Below are 14,124 nucleotides of genomic sequence, written 5' to 3' on the forward strand. Positions count from 1 at the left end.
CATTCTTATTAACTCACATATAGCCAGTGAAAGTGACTTTGGGTAAGGAAGGTGTTATTGAAAATATTTGGGGGTTTTGGACATGAGTAAGGGCCTGATGGCAGAACTGAACTCAGTTTGATGTCCTCCTATCACAGGGAGGGGACCCGAGCAAGCCTGTGAAGTGAGTGTGGTCAACGGGAATGATTCCTCTCAGTCCACGGCTCCTTTTACATACAACATGTCAATGACGCCGTTCATCACGGAAATAGCTCCCAAGAGAGGCAGTACAGCAGGGGGCACCAGACTTACAGTCTTGGGATCAGGCTTCAGGTACTGTCTTCACATTACACGTACAGGAGTGCGTCTTTCCAGACTCAAGCCATTACACCTGCTTTCTCATGTGCCAGGACAGTGTTTAAATATAGTCAAATAATGTGTACCCAGAGAAGGAAACGGCAACCCACTGCAGTATTCTTCCCTGAAATCCCATGGACAGAGGAGCCTGGAGGCCACAGTCCATGGAGTTGCAAAATAGTCAGACACGATTTCGTGCCTAAATAACAACATTGTGTACCTGGGTTTCCCAGGTGGCGCAGCAGTAAAGAATCCACCTGCCACTGCAGGAGCTGCAAGAGACATGGGTTTGATCCCTGGGTTGGAATGAGGAGGAAATGGAAACTCCAGCCTGGCGGACTACAGTCCATGGGATCGCAAAGAGTCAGACACAACTGAGCAACTGAGCACTTAAAATGTGTGCCCATCTGCTGAAAAGCCACACTACTGTTTACTGACTGCACACTCTGTGTCACAAACCTTTCTACTCCATAGAATCTTCCTGGCTTACCTTGTTAGATATTTTTAAATCCCATTTTATAGTTAGAAAACTAAAATTAAAGAAGATACTGATTTTCCCCATATCCTAGTAACATCACAAGTATAAATCACTTTCCTGTTATGCTTTCCGCCAAATCTCATTTCCAACCATCATCTGCTTCATTGGTTGAATGAAACATCTCTTCAAGCACCAGATCCATTTCATTGTAACTATTTAGATTCCTTCTTCCTAAACATGTTCATTATTTTGGCTCAAACTGATGTACTGCACTACCATCATCCTTCAAGTAGTTAAGGCTGACTTCAAACCCCAGATCATTGAAATCATAGCAGGCAAAGCTAATTCCTCACATACTTATAACTACATTGGACTTGGATTTTTACACAGTGGTTAAGTCCCAAAGTCTATGAATATGGCAAAAATGTCAGCTAGACAAAATGATCACAATAAAGTCTCTTATTGAAGTGCCATTTTGGAGAAGAATGTAGAATCTCTCAGTAGTTTGAACCGAAGCATTTTTTTCTCCAGTGCTGCAGAACTTGCTAGTTTATATAGTTTTATTTCCCAACCTCTTAATCTCTTTGTTTACTTTTTGTCAACAAATATTTTAAAGTTTTACTGCTCAAAAAAGTGTCAGTCTGCACTTTGATAGCTCATGGGGTAAGATCATTATTTTTACAATAATACAAATAATAGGGTGGTCAGTGTGACCTAGAAATTTGAGAAAAACATCAACGTTTTGTTTTCCTCCTTTTTACTTTACAGTGAAAATGTAGAGGATGTTCTCGTTACCGTAGCTGAAGCCACGTGTGATGTTGAGTATTCCAACGAGACCTGTGTCATCTGCATGACAAATGCCCACTCTCCTTCAGGGTGGGCTCCAGTCCATGTCAGCATCAGAAGCACCGGCCTGGCCAAACGGGTAACAGTGCTGTGGCATAGAGTAGTCTCGGCAGTAGAAAAACTACCCTTATGGGAAGTGAAGTCACTAGTAATGGACTTTTTACTTTGTTAATTTCTCCAAAAAATAACTGAGATGTGACTATAAAAAATTTAAAGTAGGTTTTTTTTTACTTATTACTAAAATGTTTATAATTTCAGACTTCTGATTATTCTGGGTTGCAGGTAATTGGTAATAGATTTTTTAAGTTTTTTATTATTGTGAAATGAATCAACTGGCAGCTCTAATGTATTTAAAGTAGGTTATACTTTATTGTTAATGAAGATGTTTGTTGTCAGATTTCTTCATTTTGAGAAATTAAATGATGAAATCTCTAAATTAAATTTTTAAAGTCTCTTGTGTTATGTTACAGGCTAATGCTGACTTCCTGTATGTGGACACTTGGTCCTCCAACTCCTCATGGGGAGGAAAATCTCCCCCAGAGGAAGGCTCCCTAGTTGTTATTACAAAAGGACAGACAATTTTGCTGGATCAAAATACCCCTATCCTGAAAATGTTGCTTATTCAAGGTAAATTTCTGAAAATCTGTTTCTAAGACTCTGCCTATGAAATGGTTCTGTGAGATTAATTTAATCAAGATTCATGATTATGAACATCCACAGTTATATCATGTTTCAAATTCAGAGTGTAGTGCTAAATTTATTAAATTGAGTGTTATTATCCATTTGTGGTTATAAAATTATTTACTGTGTTGCCACCAGAATGTTTTTAATAAAATAGAATAGAAAATATCAGAGTGTACCACATTCATATGGGTAAGCGTGTTTTTTTTAAGTTAAATATTTCTTAAACTTTTGTTTCAATAACTGTGTGTGTTTGTGTGTGTATATGTGTAAGTGAATCCACATGGAGTGAATTAAACAGTAAAATAGTATTTCCTATTTAGAAAAACTAGTATAGTGGGTCCTGGGGATTGTAAAAACCACGGAGATGTGTTAAATTCTATACTAAATGACCCCCTCTTGCTCCTCTTGGATGTCAGATTGGGGTTTAACCTTTGCCTGTGAACCTGCTTTCAACTGTTACCCAAAGTTCTCTCTGCTTCTTAATATTCTATTTTTAATACAGAAAATTAAATAACCAGAACTGGTACAACTATGTGTAAAAGAGAGAATAATTGGCAAGAATAAAACACTTGGAGCTTTAATATATAAAGCTTTGCCATAATGGTCTTAGCTAATCAAAGACCTTTGCTTTTTGTTTTTGTTTCAAATCCTGATATAATAGCAGCATTTCACTTCTTTGAAGTTAATAATTATTGAACATTTGAACAAGTGAAGTTTTACTGTCCACAAAACTACATCAGTCTCTTAAAAAAATGTATCCCAGCACATTCTTTAATTATGCTAATCATAGGCTATAGCTATTGCTGGTGAAAATTAGTGGATAAAAGTTCAATGCTAATGTTGACATTACAATACTTTCTGTAAAAAGTATTTTTCTTTTCTTTCAATTTTTTGTTCTTAATTTAAATTTGAGGTCCTGTGTTTGTAGAACTAGAAACTGTAGCTGCACTATTTAGTAGCATTTAAAATAACAAATGATCAAGGGAAAATAATCTGGCTTGGGGTTTGATTTTACTTAATATTGCCAAAGAACTGAAGTGAAGTGACATGCATAGTGATAGCAGATAGGAATAAAAAATCAAATTTTTAATGTATAATTTAATAAATAGCTTTAATATGAATTTTCCTTGTAATATATTTCAAAATTATATGGTTTTTAGGTGGAACTCTAATATTTCATGAAGCTGACATTGAACTCCAGGCAGAAAATATTCTAATTACAGATGGAGGCATTCTGCAGGTATATGAGATAATTTGAACTGTGTTTATTGATAACCTCTCTCCATTTCTTTTTAAAATATCATGTGTAAAGTGGACAGTTAATTATGCTATACTATCACCAATTTACTTTTTTGTAGATCTCAGTTCTTAGCATAAAGTCTTTTTTCCTGGATCCCAGAATATTTTTGTGCTTTTAATGCGAAGATAAAGCATACTTGCAGAGAGCAGAAATTTAAATAGTGCAAAAAAAAAAATTACCTCTGAGCTATATGTGGCCAAAGTCAATCAGTATCCTTTCCAAAGGCCTGACACAGTGTATTTGACTGACTAGAAAATGTAAGGTTTATCTTATGGAGGAAAATGTAAGGTTTATCTTATGGAGGAAAATGTAAGGTTTATCTTTCTCTCTCCATATTGAGAATGGAGTAATCCATTCTCAAAAGAGGGGAGAGAAGGAAGGAATTTGTTTTTGGGTGATTACAATCGTGGCTAATGAGTTTCAGCTTTTTGAGTGATGCTCGTGAAATCCCTTGCAGATTGGGACAGAAGCAGCCCCATTTCAACACAGGGCGGTCATTACCTTGCACGGGCACCTGAGGTCTCCTGAACTCCCAGTATATGGTGCCAAAACGCTGGCTGTGAGGGAAGGAATCCTGGATCTGCATGGTATGGCTCAGGGAATTGGTCCAGGAGAGACTAGCCAAGAAGCCAGAGATAATCCTCCTGATAACTCTCTAAATGCAGCCTTGCCAAGCTTCTCCTGTCTTTATGGATTCTCTCTTTACCCCCCTTTATCTCTTCCCTCCTTCACACAGGCCAGGTCAGCCCCTACAGACTACCAAGACACACAACCAGGGTCACTCCTGGAAAGCCCTTCCGTCACATTGTTTGCCTAATTTAGCGCTTGAGACTGTCCATATTGATTGTTTTCTTTATTCATCCTATCTGAATAGAAAAGCATTAAGTCTGGAAGCAAAAATTGTCACGTCTTACATTTGTATTTTAAAATGGGCTCTTCCTAACATACAACTATACATTTATAGTTGCATTTTTCTGTAACTATATTCTGGAAAATTATCAGCAAAGAAAAATTATTGTAATCCTGTTTGTGGTGTCAGGGTAGCATTGTTTAAAGGAAGTATGGTGTGAACCTTTTTATATGAAGTCTTCTCTATTGTAATGTGCATGTGTGCTAAGTCACTCCAGTCGTGTCTGACTCTGTGTGATCCTATAGACTGTAGCCCACTGGGCTCCTCTGTCCATGGGATTCTCCAGGCAAGAATACTGGAGTGGGTTGCCATGCCTTCTTCCAGGGGATCTTCCCAACCCAGGAATTGAACCCACATCTCTTATGTCTCCTGCATTGGCAGGTGCGTTCTTTACCACTAGTGCCACCTGGGAAGCCCTCTCTATTGTAATAATCTACTTCTTTTATAAGTTTATAATATAGAAACACAATACCCAATTATGACCATATATGTCCTGCATTGGGCTAAATATCTACACTAATGAAATTTTCAGAAATTTACACATTTCATTTGTTTCCAGATTATCAATTTAAGCAACTCCTATCAACAAAGACAAGGTAATAGGCCTCTGCCCATGTTATCAATGTATGTCCCTGGTCATTTTATCAATGTATGCCTCTGGCCATTTTATCAAGAGTATCATACCATTCTGGAGAAGGAAATGGCTACCCGCTCTAGTGTTCTTGCCTGGGAAATCCCATGGACAGAGGAGCCTGGTGGGCTACAGTCCATGGGGTCGCAGAGAGTCGGACATAACTGAGGGACTAAACAGCAAAATGATGCCATTGATACTGAGTTTATATAAAGGAGATTGTCATCAATAAAATATATCATTGCAGAAGGACTTTTACAAAATGTGCAGACCCATACATGTTATTACAAATGTGACTGTTACTTTTATAAAGCAAGCACTCTAAATGTTTTTTGTTTTTTTTTTTGAGAAAGGTATAAGATGGTAAGTTAAAATGAATCTTCTCAAAAGTTATTCAATCCAGGAGATTAAAATGCATAAAACTCTTAGTATTCCAGAAGACATACCTGAGGAAACTCTCAGTTGGTTTGTATGTTGGCTCCAGGCCTGCCTGTTCCTGTAATCTGGACTCGTTTGGCTCATACTGCAAAGGCAGGGGAACGGACTTTGATTTTACAAGAAGCAGTAACATGGAAACCAGGAGATAAGATTGTAATTGCAAGCACAGGACACAGGTATGATATCTTCTAGGTCTGATAATTTTGATTTAGGATAGAAATGTGTAACTGTGTAAAAAAGGTAAGATTCAGGAGGTCCACAGCCATTTAATTTAAATTTGAAACCTCAAGTAAAGAAGCCTGGACAGCCAAATATTTATTTGCCAGATATTAACATTGAGTTGATCCCCTGCATGAGTTTTTATTGACTGAATTTACTATAAGAAAAAGTATAAATATATACTAATAAAAGATTTTAGTCGTTTTTCATGGTGCAGTTCCCACATAAGATTTCATTTGACAAGAGCATTCTGCTATTAAAAGTTATTTGAAAACCTCTGAGTGATGTCCCACAGAGTGCAGTAAGTCAGAAAGAGAAAAACAAATACCATATATTAATGTATGAATGTGGAATCTAGAAAGATGGTACAGATGATTTCTTTTTGCAGGGAAGGAATAGAGATGTAGATGTGGGAAATGGACATGTGGACAGAGTGGGGAAAGGGAGGGTGTAACGAATTGGGAGAGTAGCATTGACATATATACACGACCACGTGTGGAATAGATGGGCTATGGGAAGCTGCTGTACAGCACAGGGGGCTCACCTCAGTGCTCTGTGATGACCAAGAGGCATGGGATGGGGGTTGGGGTGGGAGAGAGAGGCAAGAAGAAGGGGATATGTGTATACTTACGGCTGACTCACATTGTACAGCAGAAATTAACACAACATTGAAAGCAATTACACTCCAATAAAAAAAAAGAAAACCTCTGAGTGAGAGCTGTAGCTGAGTACATCAATGCATGCAAAAATGTAAATGAGCTTCTTTGTTTGGGGTCACCAACGAGCACAGTTGAAAGCAGCTAGTTAAGTCTTTTTAATCTTACAGTCTTGGCAGTGGTTCCCATGGAGCAAAATTGTTAGTAATGATTGAATGATAGAGATAAAATTATAGTGTAAGTAATGATTAACATGACCTTTGATGTCTGACATTTTATCATGAAACTGCTTATGACCCTTAATTAATGTTTAATTATATATTTTAGCAAATAAGAAATACAAGGAACAAAACTAATATAGCTACATCAGGAATACTGGTGGGGAGATAAAGCAAGAGGAGCTTTATTTTTGCTTTATTGTTCAAATTATGTAATAGCAAAATTGGATATAGTTATGTGGATCAGGGAACAAATAGTAATTTACGACAAGAAACAGCTAAGTTGTATTAAGGTCGTGACTCAATTTAGAATTAAAATTCAAGATGGCATTTTGAATTTGTCCCTTTCCAAGTTAAAAATAGACTTGCAGATGTTAGGAAGAGTTAAATACACACTTAGCTTTATAAGCACCCTCTTTTTTTTTCCTCTGCCCTTGGGATGATATAATGACAAAATTAAAAAGCAGCAAAATGACAGGGCTTGCTTATAGAATAGGAAGTCCTCATAGCTTTTCTGGGTGAAAGAAAATTAAGTTTAGAATTTAGGGGGTCACAAAGAGTCAGACACGACTGAGTGACTGAACAACAAACCAAAGTTTTAATGTTTTAAACAAGAATTTAGGAATTTCCCACCAAATCTAATTAGTTGTTCACTATTTCATTTGTAAATCCTATTTGAGAGTTTGCAAAGCAGGTGGTTAAGAATACTACTTCTAAAGTCAGTCGACCTAGGTCCAACCCCCAGCAATGCCCCTCTCTGTGCTTCACTAAAATTGGAATGCTGTTAGTGTGTATCGCAGAATTAGTGTAAGGATTAAATGAGTTAGTATGTGTAAAACAGAGTGGAACTTGGCTCAAAGTTAGTGCTATATAAATGTTGGATATTATTACAAAGGAAGGAAAGGTGCATTTAGGTGTACCTAACATATAAAATGGCACCCCACTCCAGTACTCTTGCCTGGAAAATCCCATGGACAGAGGAGCCTGGTAGGCTGCAGTCCATGGGGTCGCTAAGAGTCAGACATGACTGAGCGACTTCCCCTTCACTTTTCATTTTCATGCACTGGAGAAGGAAATGGCAACCCACTCCAGTGTTCTTGCCTGGAGAATCCCAGGGATGGGGGAGCCTGACGGGCTGCCGACTATGGGGTCACACAGAGTCGGACACGACTGCTGCTACAGCAGCAGCAGCAACATATAAAAATCCTTTTGAGAACTTCTTTTCTAAAAATATAATCTCTGTATCATCTGAATCCAAGAGAATTGGGAGAGGTTAGTCCAAATCACCTGAGGGATCTTATAATATTATTGATACACCCTATCTCAAACATCCTTAATCTCCACTTCCCCCTCCCCGCTCCCCCTCTAATTCCTTCCTTGGGTCTTTGGGAATTATGTCTTTCCATCCACTTACCCTTTTGGAAAAAAAAACAGCTTTGGTCTCCTGTTTCTTCTAGCTTTTCTGTCTCTCCCCTCGCCACCTCCCTTTCTCTCTCTCAGTTATTCAGTCACTTAAATACCATGCCCATTTCTTCCATTTCATTTTCACTCTCCATTTTTTTTCCCTTTAAGCCCTACAATCTAATTTTCATCTTCACAAAAATTTGCCTAGTGACCTGAATATCAGCTGTCTTCACTTCCTGCACATCACCAAGTTCTTTGGGTTCTGCCCTTGAAATGCCTCTTCCATCAGCTTTCCTTACTTTCAGTTGAATTTAGACTTCCAGTCCCTCATGCTGGAATATTCCATCATCTTCTTATTTGGGTTCCGTTCCTCTACCTTCTTCCCTCAGGAATTTATTCTGCATTGATTTGTTCAGTCAGTCAAATCTATGATTGAGTTGTGACAGGTACTCAGCATACAGAATGATTCAGTGGTTGCCTTACCTAGAGGAGCAGACAGGTATGGGAGGACAAAGAAGTAAATGGGGGATAGGTCTGCAGTGTGGTAACTGTGAGTGCTCATGGGGCCTCGGGCAGCACTTATGGGGAATCTAGAAGGGCTGGGAAAGTTGAGACAGGTGCCTTCCAATCTATTTAAGATGCAACATTGTTATTTGACCTGGTAGTTAAAGGAGGAGAAAGATTTGCAAGGAAGAGAGGAATCAAAAAGCAGTATCAGGAAGATACATTGATAACTCCCCTAAAGGCACCTCTGTCAATTGCACCAGTCACATGCTTTAGTAGATAAAACACAAAATCAGCCATAGAAACACTGTCTCTCTGAAGTTAAGGGCACTTCTGCTTGGTACCCACCTCCCAGTATTTAACTCTATGTCTAGAAAACAGGCTTGTTCTTGTTCAGTGGCTATGTAGTGTCTGACTCTTTGCAACCCTGTGAACTGTCGCCTACCTCTGTTCATAGAATTTCCTGTCTATGGAATTTGCAGGCAAGAATATTGGAGTGGGTTGCCATTTTCTCCTAGACACTCAATAAACATTTGTTGGAAGGATTCATACATGAATGTGTATATTATCAATTTGGCCAGTCCTTTTGTTGGAACTTGGGGTGTGTTGAAGGAATGAGTAGAAATAAGACCTCCTGAACCCACCTCAGTCATTTCTTTACCGTGCTCTGAAACCTCCAGTAGACTCCCTCTGTAAGGTTTTTTCCAACCTCAGCACTATTGACATTTTGGACAGGTTAATTCTTTGTTTATCACAGGAGGTTTGGGAACATCCTCAGCCATTGCCTACTAGTAGCAACACCAACACCACCACCACCACCACCAACACCACCAATACCAATACCAACAACACCACCAACACCACTCCCACCAACACCACCTCCACCAACACCACCACCACCAATAACAATACCACCACCAACAACACCACCTCCACCAACACCACCACCACCAACACCACCTCTACCAACACCACCACCATCAATACCAATACCACCACTAACACCAACACCACCACCACCATCACCACCAATACCAACACCACCTCAACCAACACCAACACCACTCCCACCACCACCACCTCCACCAACACCACCACCACCAACACCACCTCTACCAACACCACCACCACCAATACCAATACCACCACTAACACCAACACCACCACCACCATCACCACCAACACCAACACCACCTCAACCAACACCAACACCAACACCACTCCCACCACCACCACCTCCACCAACACCACCACACCAACACCACCACCACCACCACCAACACCACCAACACCAACACCAATACCAATAACACCACCAACACCACTCCCACCAACACCACCTCCACCAACACCACCACCACCAATAACAATACCACCACCACCACCACCAACAGCACCACCACCACTACCAACACCACCAGTACCAACACCACCAACACCAACAATACCACCACCACCACCACCAATACCAACACCAATACTAATACCACCACCACCACCAACACCACTACCACCACCATCAACACCACCACCACCACCACCACCACCAACACCACCACCACCATCAACACCACCACCACCAATACCAATACCACCAACACCACCTCCACCAACCCCACCTCCACCAACCCCACCTCCACCAACACCACCACCATCAATACCAATATCACCACCAACACACCACCACCAACACCACCTCCACCAACACCACCACCAACACCACCTCTACAAACACCACCACCACCAATACCAATACCACCAACACCACCTCCACCAACCCCACCTCCACCAACCCCACCTCCACCAACACCACCACCATCAATACCAATATCACCACCAACACACCACCACCAACACCACCTCCACCAACACCACCACCAACACCACCTCTACAAACACCACCACCACCAATACCAATACCACCAACACCACCTCCACCAACACCACCACCAATACCAATACCACCAACACCACCTCCACCAACACCACCACCACCAACACCACCTCCACCAACACCACCACCAATACCACCTCTACCAACACCACCACCACCAATACCAATACCACCAACACCACCTCCACCAACACCACCTCCACCAACACCACCACCACCAATACCAATACCAACAACAACAACAACACCACCACTAGTACCACCAATACCAACACCAACACCACCTACACCAATACAACAGCCCCTGCTTTGCTGTGTTATAACAACCAAAAATGTGTCCAGGCATCGCCAAATGTCCCCAGGGGAATAAAATCATCCTTGGTTGAGAGCCACTGTGTGTGATCCTCAAAGTTGTAAAGGAGTTGTTCTTTTGAATACTTTAGAGAGAGTAAAATACCATCTTCAAATTCCTCTTCAGCATATTGTATGACATAAACATTTTTTTCCTATTTTACAGATGAAGTTTTCAAAATAGAATAAAACAAATATACCAAAGCAATACTGTGTTTTATATTAATTCTGAGAGCTTGTGGTTAAAATTTTTACAGACACAGCCAACGAGAAAATGAAAAAAGGACCATTGCATCTGTATCTGCTGATGGCAGGAACATAACACTCACTGATCCACTGAATTACACACACTTGGGGATCACTGTCACCCTCTCTGATGGAACTCTTTTTGAAGCAAGAGCAGAAATTGGAATTCTTACAAGAAATATTTTAATAAGAGGATCTAACAACGTGGAGTGGAATAACAAAATCCCAGCGTGTCCTGATGGATTTGACACAGGTAACTTTAGTAGCCTTAGTGTGTCAACTTTAATGTTTCCAGACATTGCAGAAATATTCCCTGTGGGCAAAATCAGCTCCTGTTCAGAACTAAGAGACTTGGTTATGCACAGGCAATAAATAAGCCCCAAATTTTAGCGAGTTAAAATCGTAAAGGTTTATTTCTTATTTATGCTACATGTGTCCAGTATGAGTCAACAGGGGGGCTCTGATCACTGTAATTTTCCAATGTCTGGGTTGATGGAGGCTTCATCTCCACATGGGTTTCCATGGTCTCTGAGACAGGAGATCAGAAGGCCGGGAAGTTAAGCACCAGCAGTTAGTTACTTTGGTCCTAAAGGGACATGTGCTCTTCTACTCACGTGTCAGTAGTTGGGACTGGTTCTATGGCTATCCTTAACCTACCACAATAAAGAATCCACCTACTGTGCAGCAGCTGTGGAAAATGGAGGTTCCGTCCCTGGGTCGGGAAGATTCCCTGGAGGAGGACATGGCAACCTACTCCAGTATTCTTGCCTGGAGAATCCCATGGATAGAGGAGCCTGGCAGGCTACAGTCCATAGCTCTGCAAAGAGTTAGACACAACTGAAGCTACTTAGCATGCACACATGTATGTGTGTGTATACACACACACACACATACATATGCATATGTGTGTATATATGTTTACATAAAACTATGTATAACTATATAAATGTGTATAGTTAGGAAGCACAGTGCATTTAAGTCTCTTTAAATATTTTATGTGATCACTACTACTGTTGTTGTTGGTTAGTTGCTAAGTCGTGTCCAAGTCTTTGAGACCCTGTGGACTGCAGCCGGCTAGGGTCTCCTGTCCGTGGATTCGCCAGGCAAGAATACCGGAGTGGGTTGCCGTTTCCTTCCCCAGGGGATTGAACCTGCATCTCCTGCATTGGCAGGCAGATTTTTTACCGCTGAGCTGCCAGTGAAGCCCACTGCCATTACAATCCTATAAATAGTTGAATAATAACTGGTACACCTTAGGTATAGCCTTTTCTTCAGTGGGAAGCATAAGACAAAGCTCAATGGATTCAATGTCAAGTGACCTGCATTCTGATTCCAGTTCATCTGCAACATCTCACTGTGTCCATCATAAACCTAGATTCATCCTGATTATTTATATAAATATACTTCCTGTTCTGCCAACCTACTATCGTTGTAAGAATTAAGTGCGATAATGCATGTTCTAATCTTGTACCAGTGTAAGATTGTATCAACTATGTTAATCCCAAATGTTGCAGAAAATAAATTCAGAGATAATAAAGCAAAATACCTTTATCAGCATTCATTCAGCCATTCAAACATCTATCTAGTATCTTTGAAAGATACTAAAGTAAGTACTTTTGGGCTTCTCTGGTAGCTCAGACAGTAAAGAATCTGCCTGCAATGTGGGAGACCTGGGTTCAATCCCTGGTTTGAGAAGATCCCCTGGAGAGTGTATGGCAACCCACTCCAGTGTTCTTGCCTGGAGACTCCCCTATGGACTGAAGAGCCTGGCAGGCTATAGTCCATGGGGTCACAAAGAGTAAGATACAAGTGAGAGACTAAGCACAGCACAGCAAAGTACTTTAGGGAATGCAGAGGTGAACAAGACAAGGCTCTTACCTTCCTCACTGTGCAGAGGAAAAGATAACATGAATGCAAGCAATTATGTTCTAGGATAAGATTAAAATTATATGTAAATAAAAAGATATAACTAGGTGTGAAAAGCAGTCTTTATATGAGAGGATTTTGACATGGTTTTCCTTTATTGTATCTTAAAAATTATTTTTAAAGGTGAATTTGCTACACAGACATGTCTCCAAGGAAAGTTTGGAGAAGAAATAGGACGTGACCAGTTTGGAGGCTGCATTATGCTTCATGCTCCTATAGCTGGTGCTAACATGGTAACTGGAAGGATAGAATATGTAGAGGTAAGAGACACTATTATTAGCGGTTTGTCCAAAGTTGTCTATACAATGAGTATGTATTGAGCACCTGCTTTTTGCCAGATGCTGCTTATAATGATGTTTGGTAGAGGAGACAGATAAATAAACAGTGTCGATACATCTATTGTTATTCATGTATGTCATCATGCCAAAATTTTGTTTCTCTGCTTTTCTTATACCCACCCCATGTCAAATTCATTAACAAGTTCTATCCCAAAATAGTGTATCCTGAATCCACTATTTTTCCAGCACTCCACCTGGTTCCGAACCCAAACCACTGTCACCTCTCACCTGGACTACTATGCTTTTCTCCTAATTGGTCTTCCTGCTTCCACCTTTTTTGCAGCGTAATCTCCACACCACAGCCAAAGTTCAGCTTTTTTATTTTTTAATTTATTTTATTGGCGAATAATTGCTTTGCAATCTTGTGTTGGTTTCTGCCATACGTCCCCATGAATCAGCCACAGGTATACATATGTCCCCTCCCTCCTGAACCCTCCTCCCATTTCCCTAGAGCCTATTATCCAGCGTGAAGTAAGTCAGAAAGAGAAAATAACATATATTAGCGCACGTGTATGGAATCTAGAAAGACGGTCCTGACGAACTTGTTTGTAGGGGAGCAGTGGAGACACAGACGTAGAGAAGAGACTTGTGGACAAAGTTCAGGCGTTAAAGTGCGAATCAGATCTTGCCACACTGTGTTCGAAACTCTTCAGGAGCTTCACAATACACTTAAAACAAAATGTCCAAGCTCTTCCCAGAGGAGCCACATCATCTGACCCACTCTGGCCTCTTGCTGTCTTGGTGA

The 14,124-nt window shown here is 40.5% G+C and overlaps 1 protein-coding gene across 4 annotated transcripts in view; it reads left to right on the forward strand.

Moving 5' to 3' along the window:
- PKHD1L1 (PKHD1 like 1) overlaps window positions 1-14,124 on the forward strand; it is a 177,573-nt gene that overhangs the window by 88,374 nt on the left and 75,075 nt on the right. For 3 of the 4 annotated variants that reach the window (XM_086335355.1, XM_086335356.1, XM_086335357.1), the window contains exons 41-48: window positions 138-312; window positions 1,583-1,739; window positions 2,131-2,287; window positions 3,505-3,584; window positions 4,102-4,231; window positions 5,670-5,799; window positions 11,127-11,368; window positions 13,165-13,301. In XM_086335355.1, the coding sequence (XP_086191481.1) occupies window positions 138-312; window positions 1,583-1,739; window positions 2,131-2,287; window positions 3,505-3,584; window positions 4,102-4,231; window positions 5,670-5,799; window positions 11,127-11,368; window positions 13,165-13,301 (1,208 nt within the window). Of the gene's footprint in view, window positions 1-137; window positions 313-1,582; window positions 1,740-2,130; window positions 2,288-3,504; window positions 3,585-4,101; window positions 4,232-5,669; window positions 5,800-11,126; window positions 11,369-13,164; window positions 13,302-14,124 lie in introns of those variants that run through there. The other variant, XR_015140193.1, reaches the window with a different exon arrangement.

Source organism: Bos grunniens, chromosome 14 (assembly GCF_055505025.1).
Source record: "Bos grunniens cultivar Pamir isolate PY7600 chromosome 14, Bosgru_T2T1.0, whole genome shotgun sequence".
NCBI lineage: Eukaryota > Metazoa > Chordata > Mammalia > Artiodactyla > Bovidae > Bos > Bos grunniens.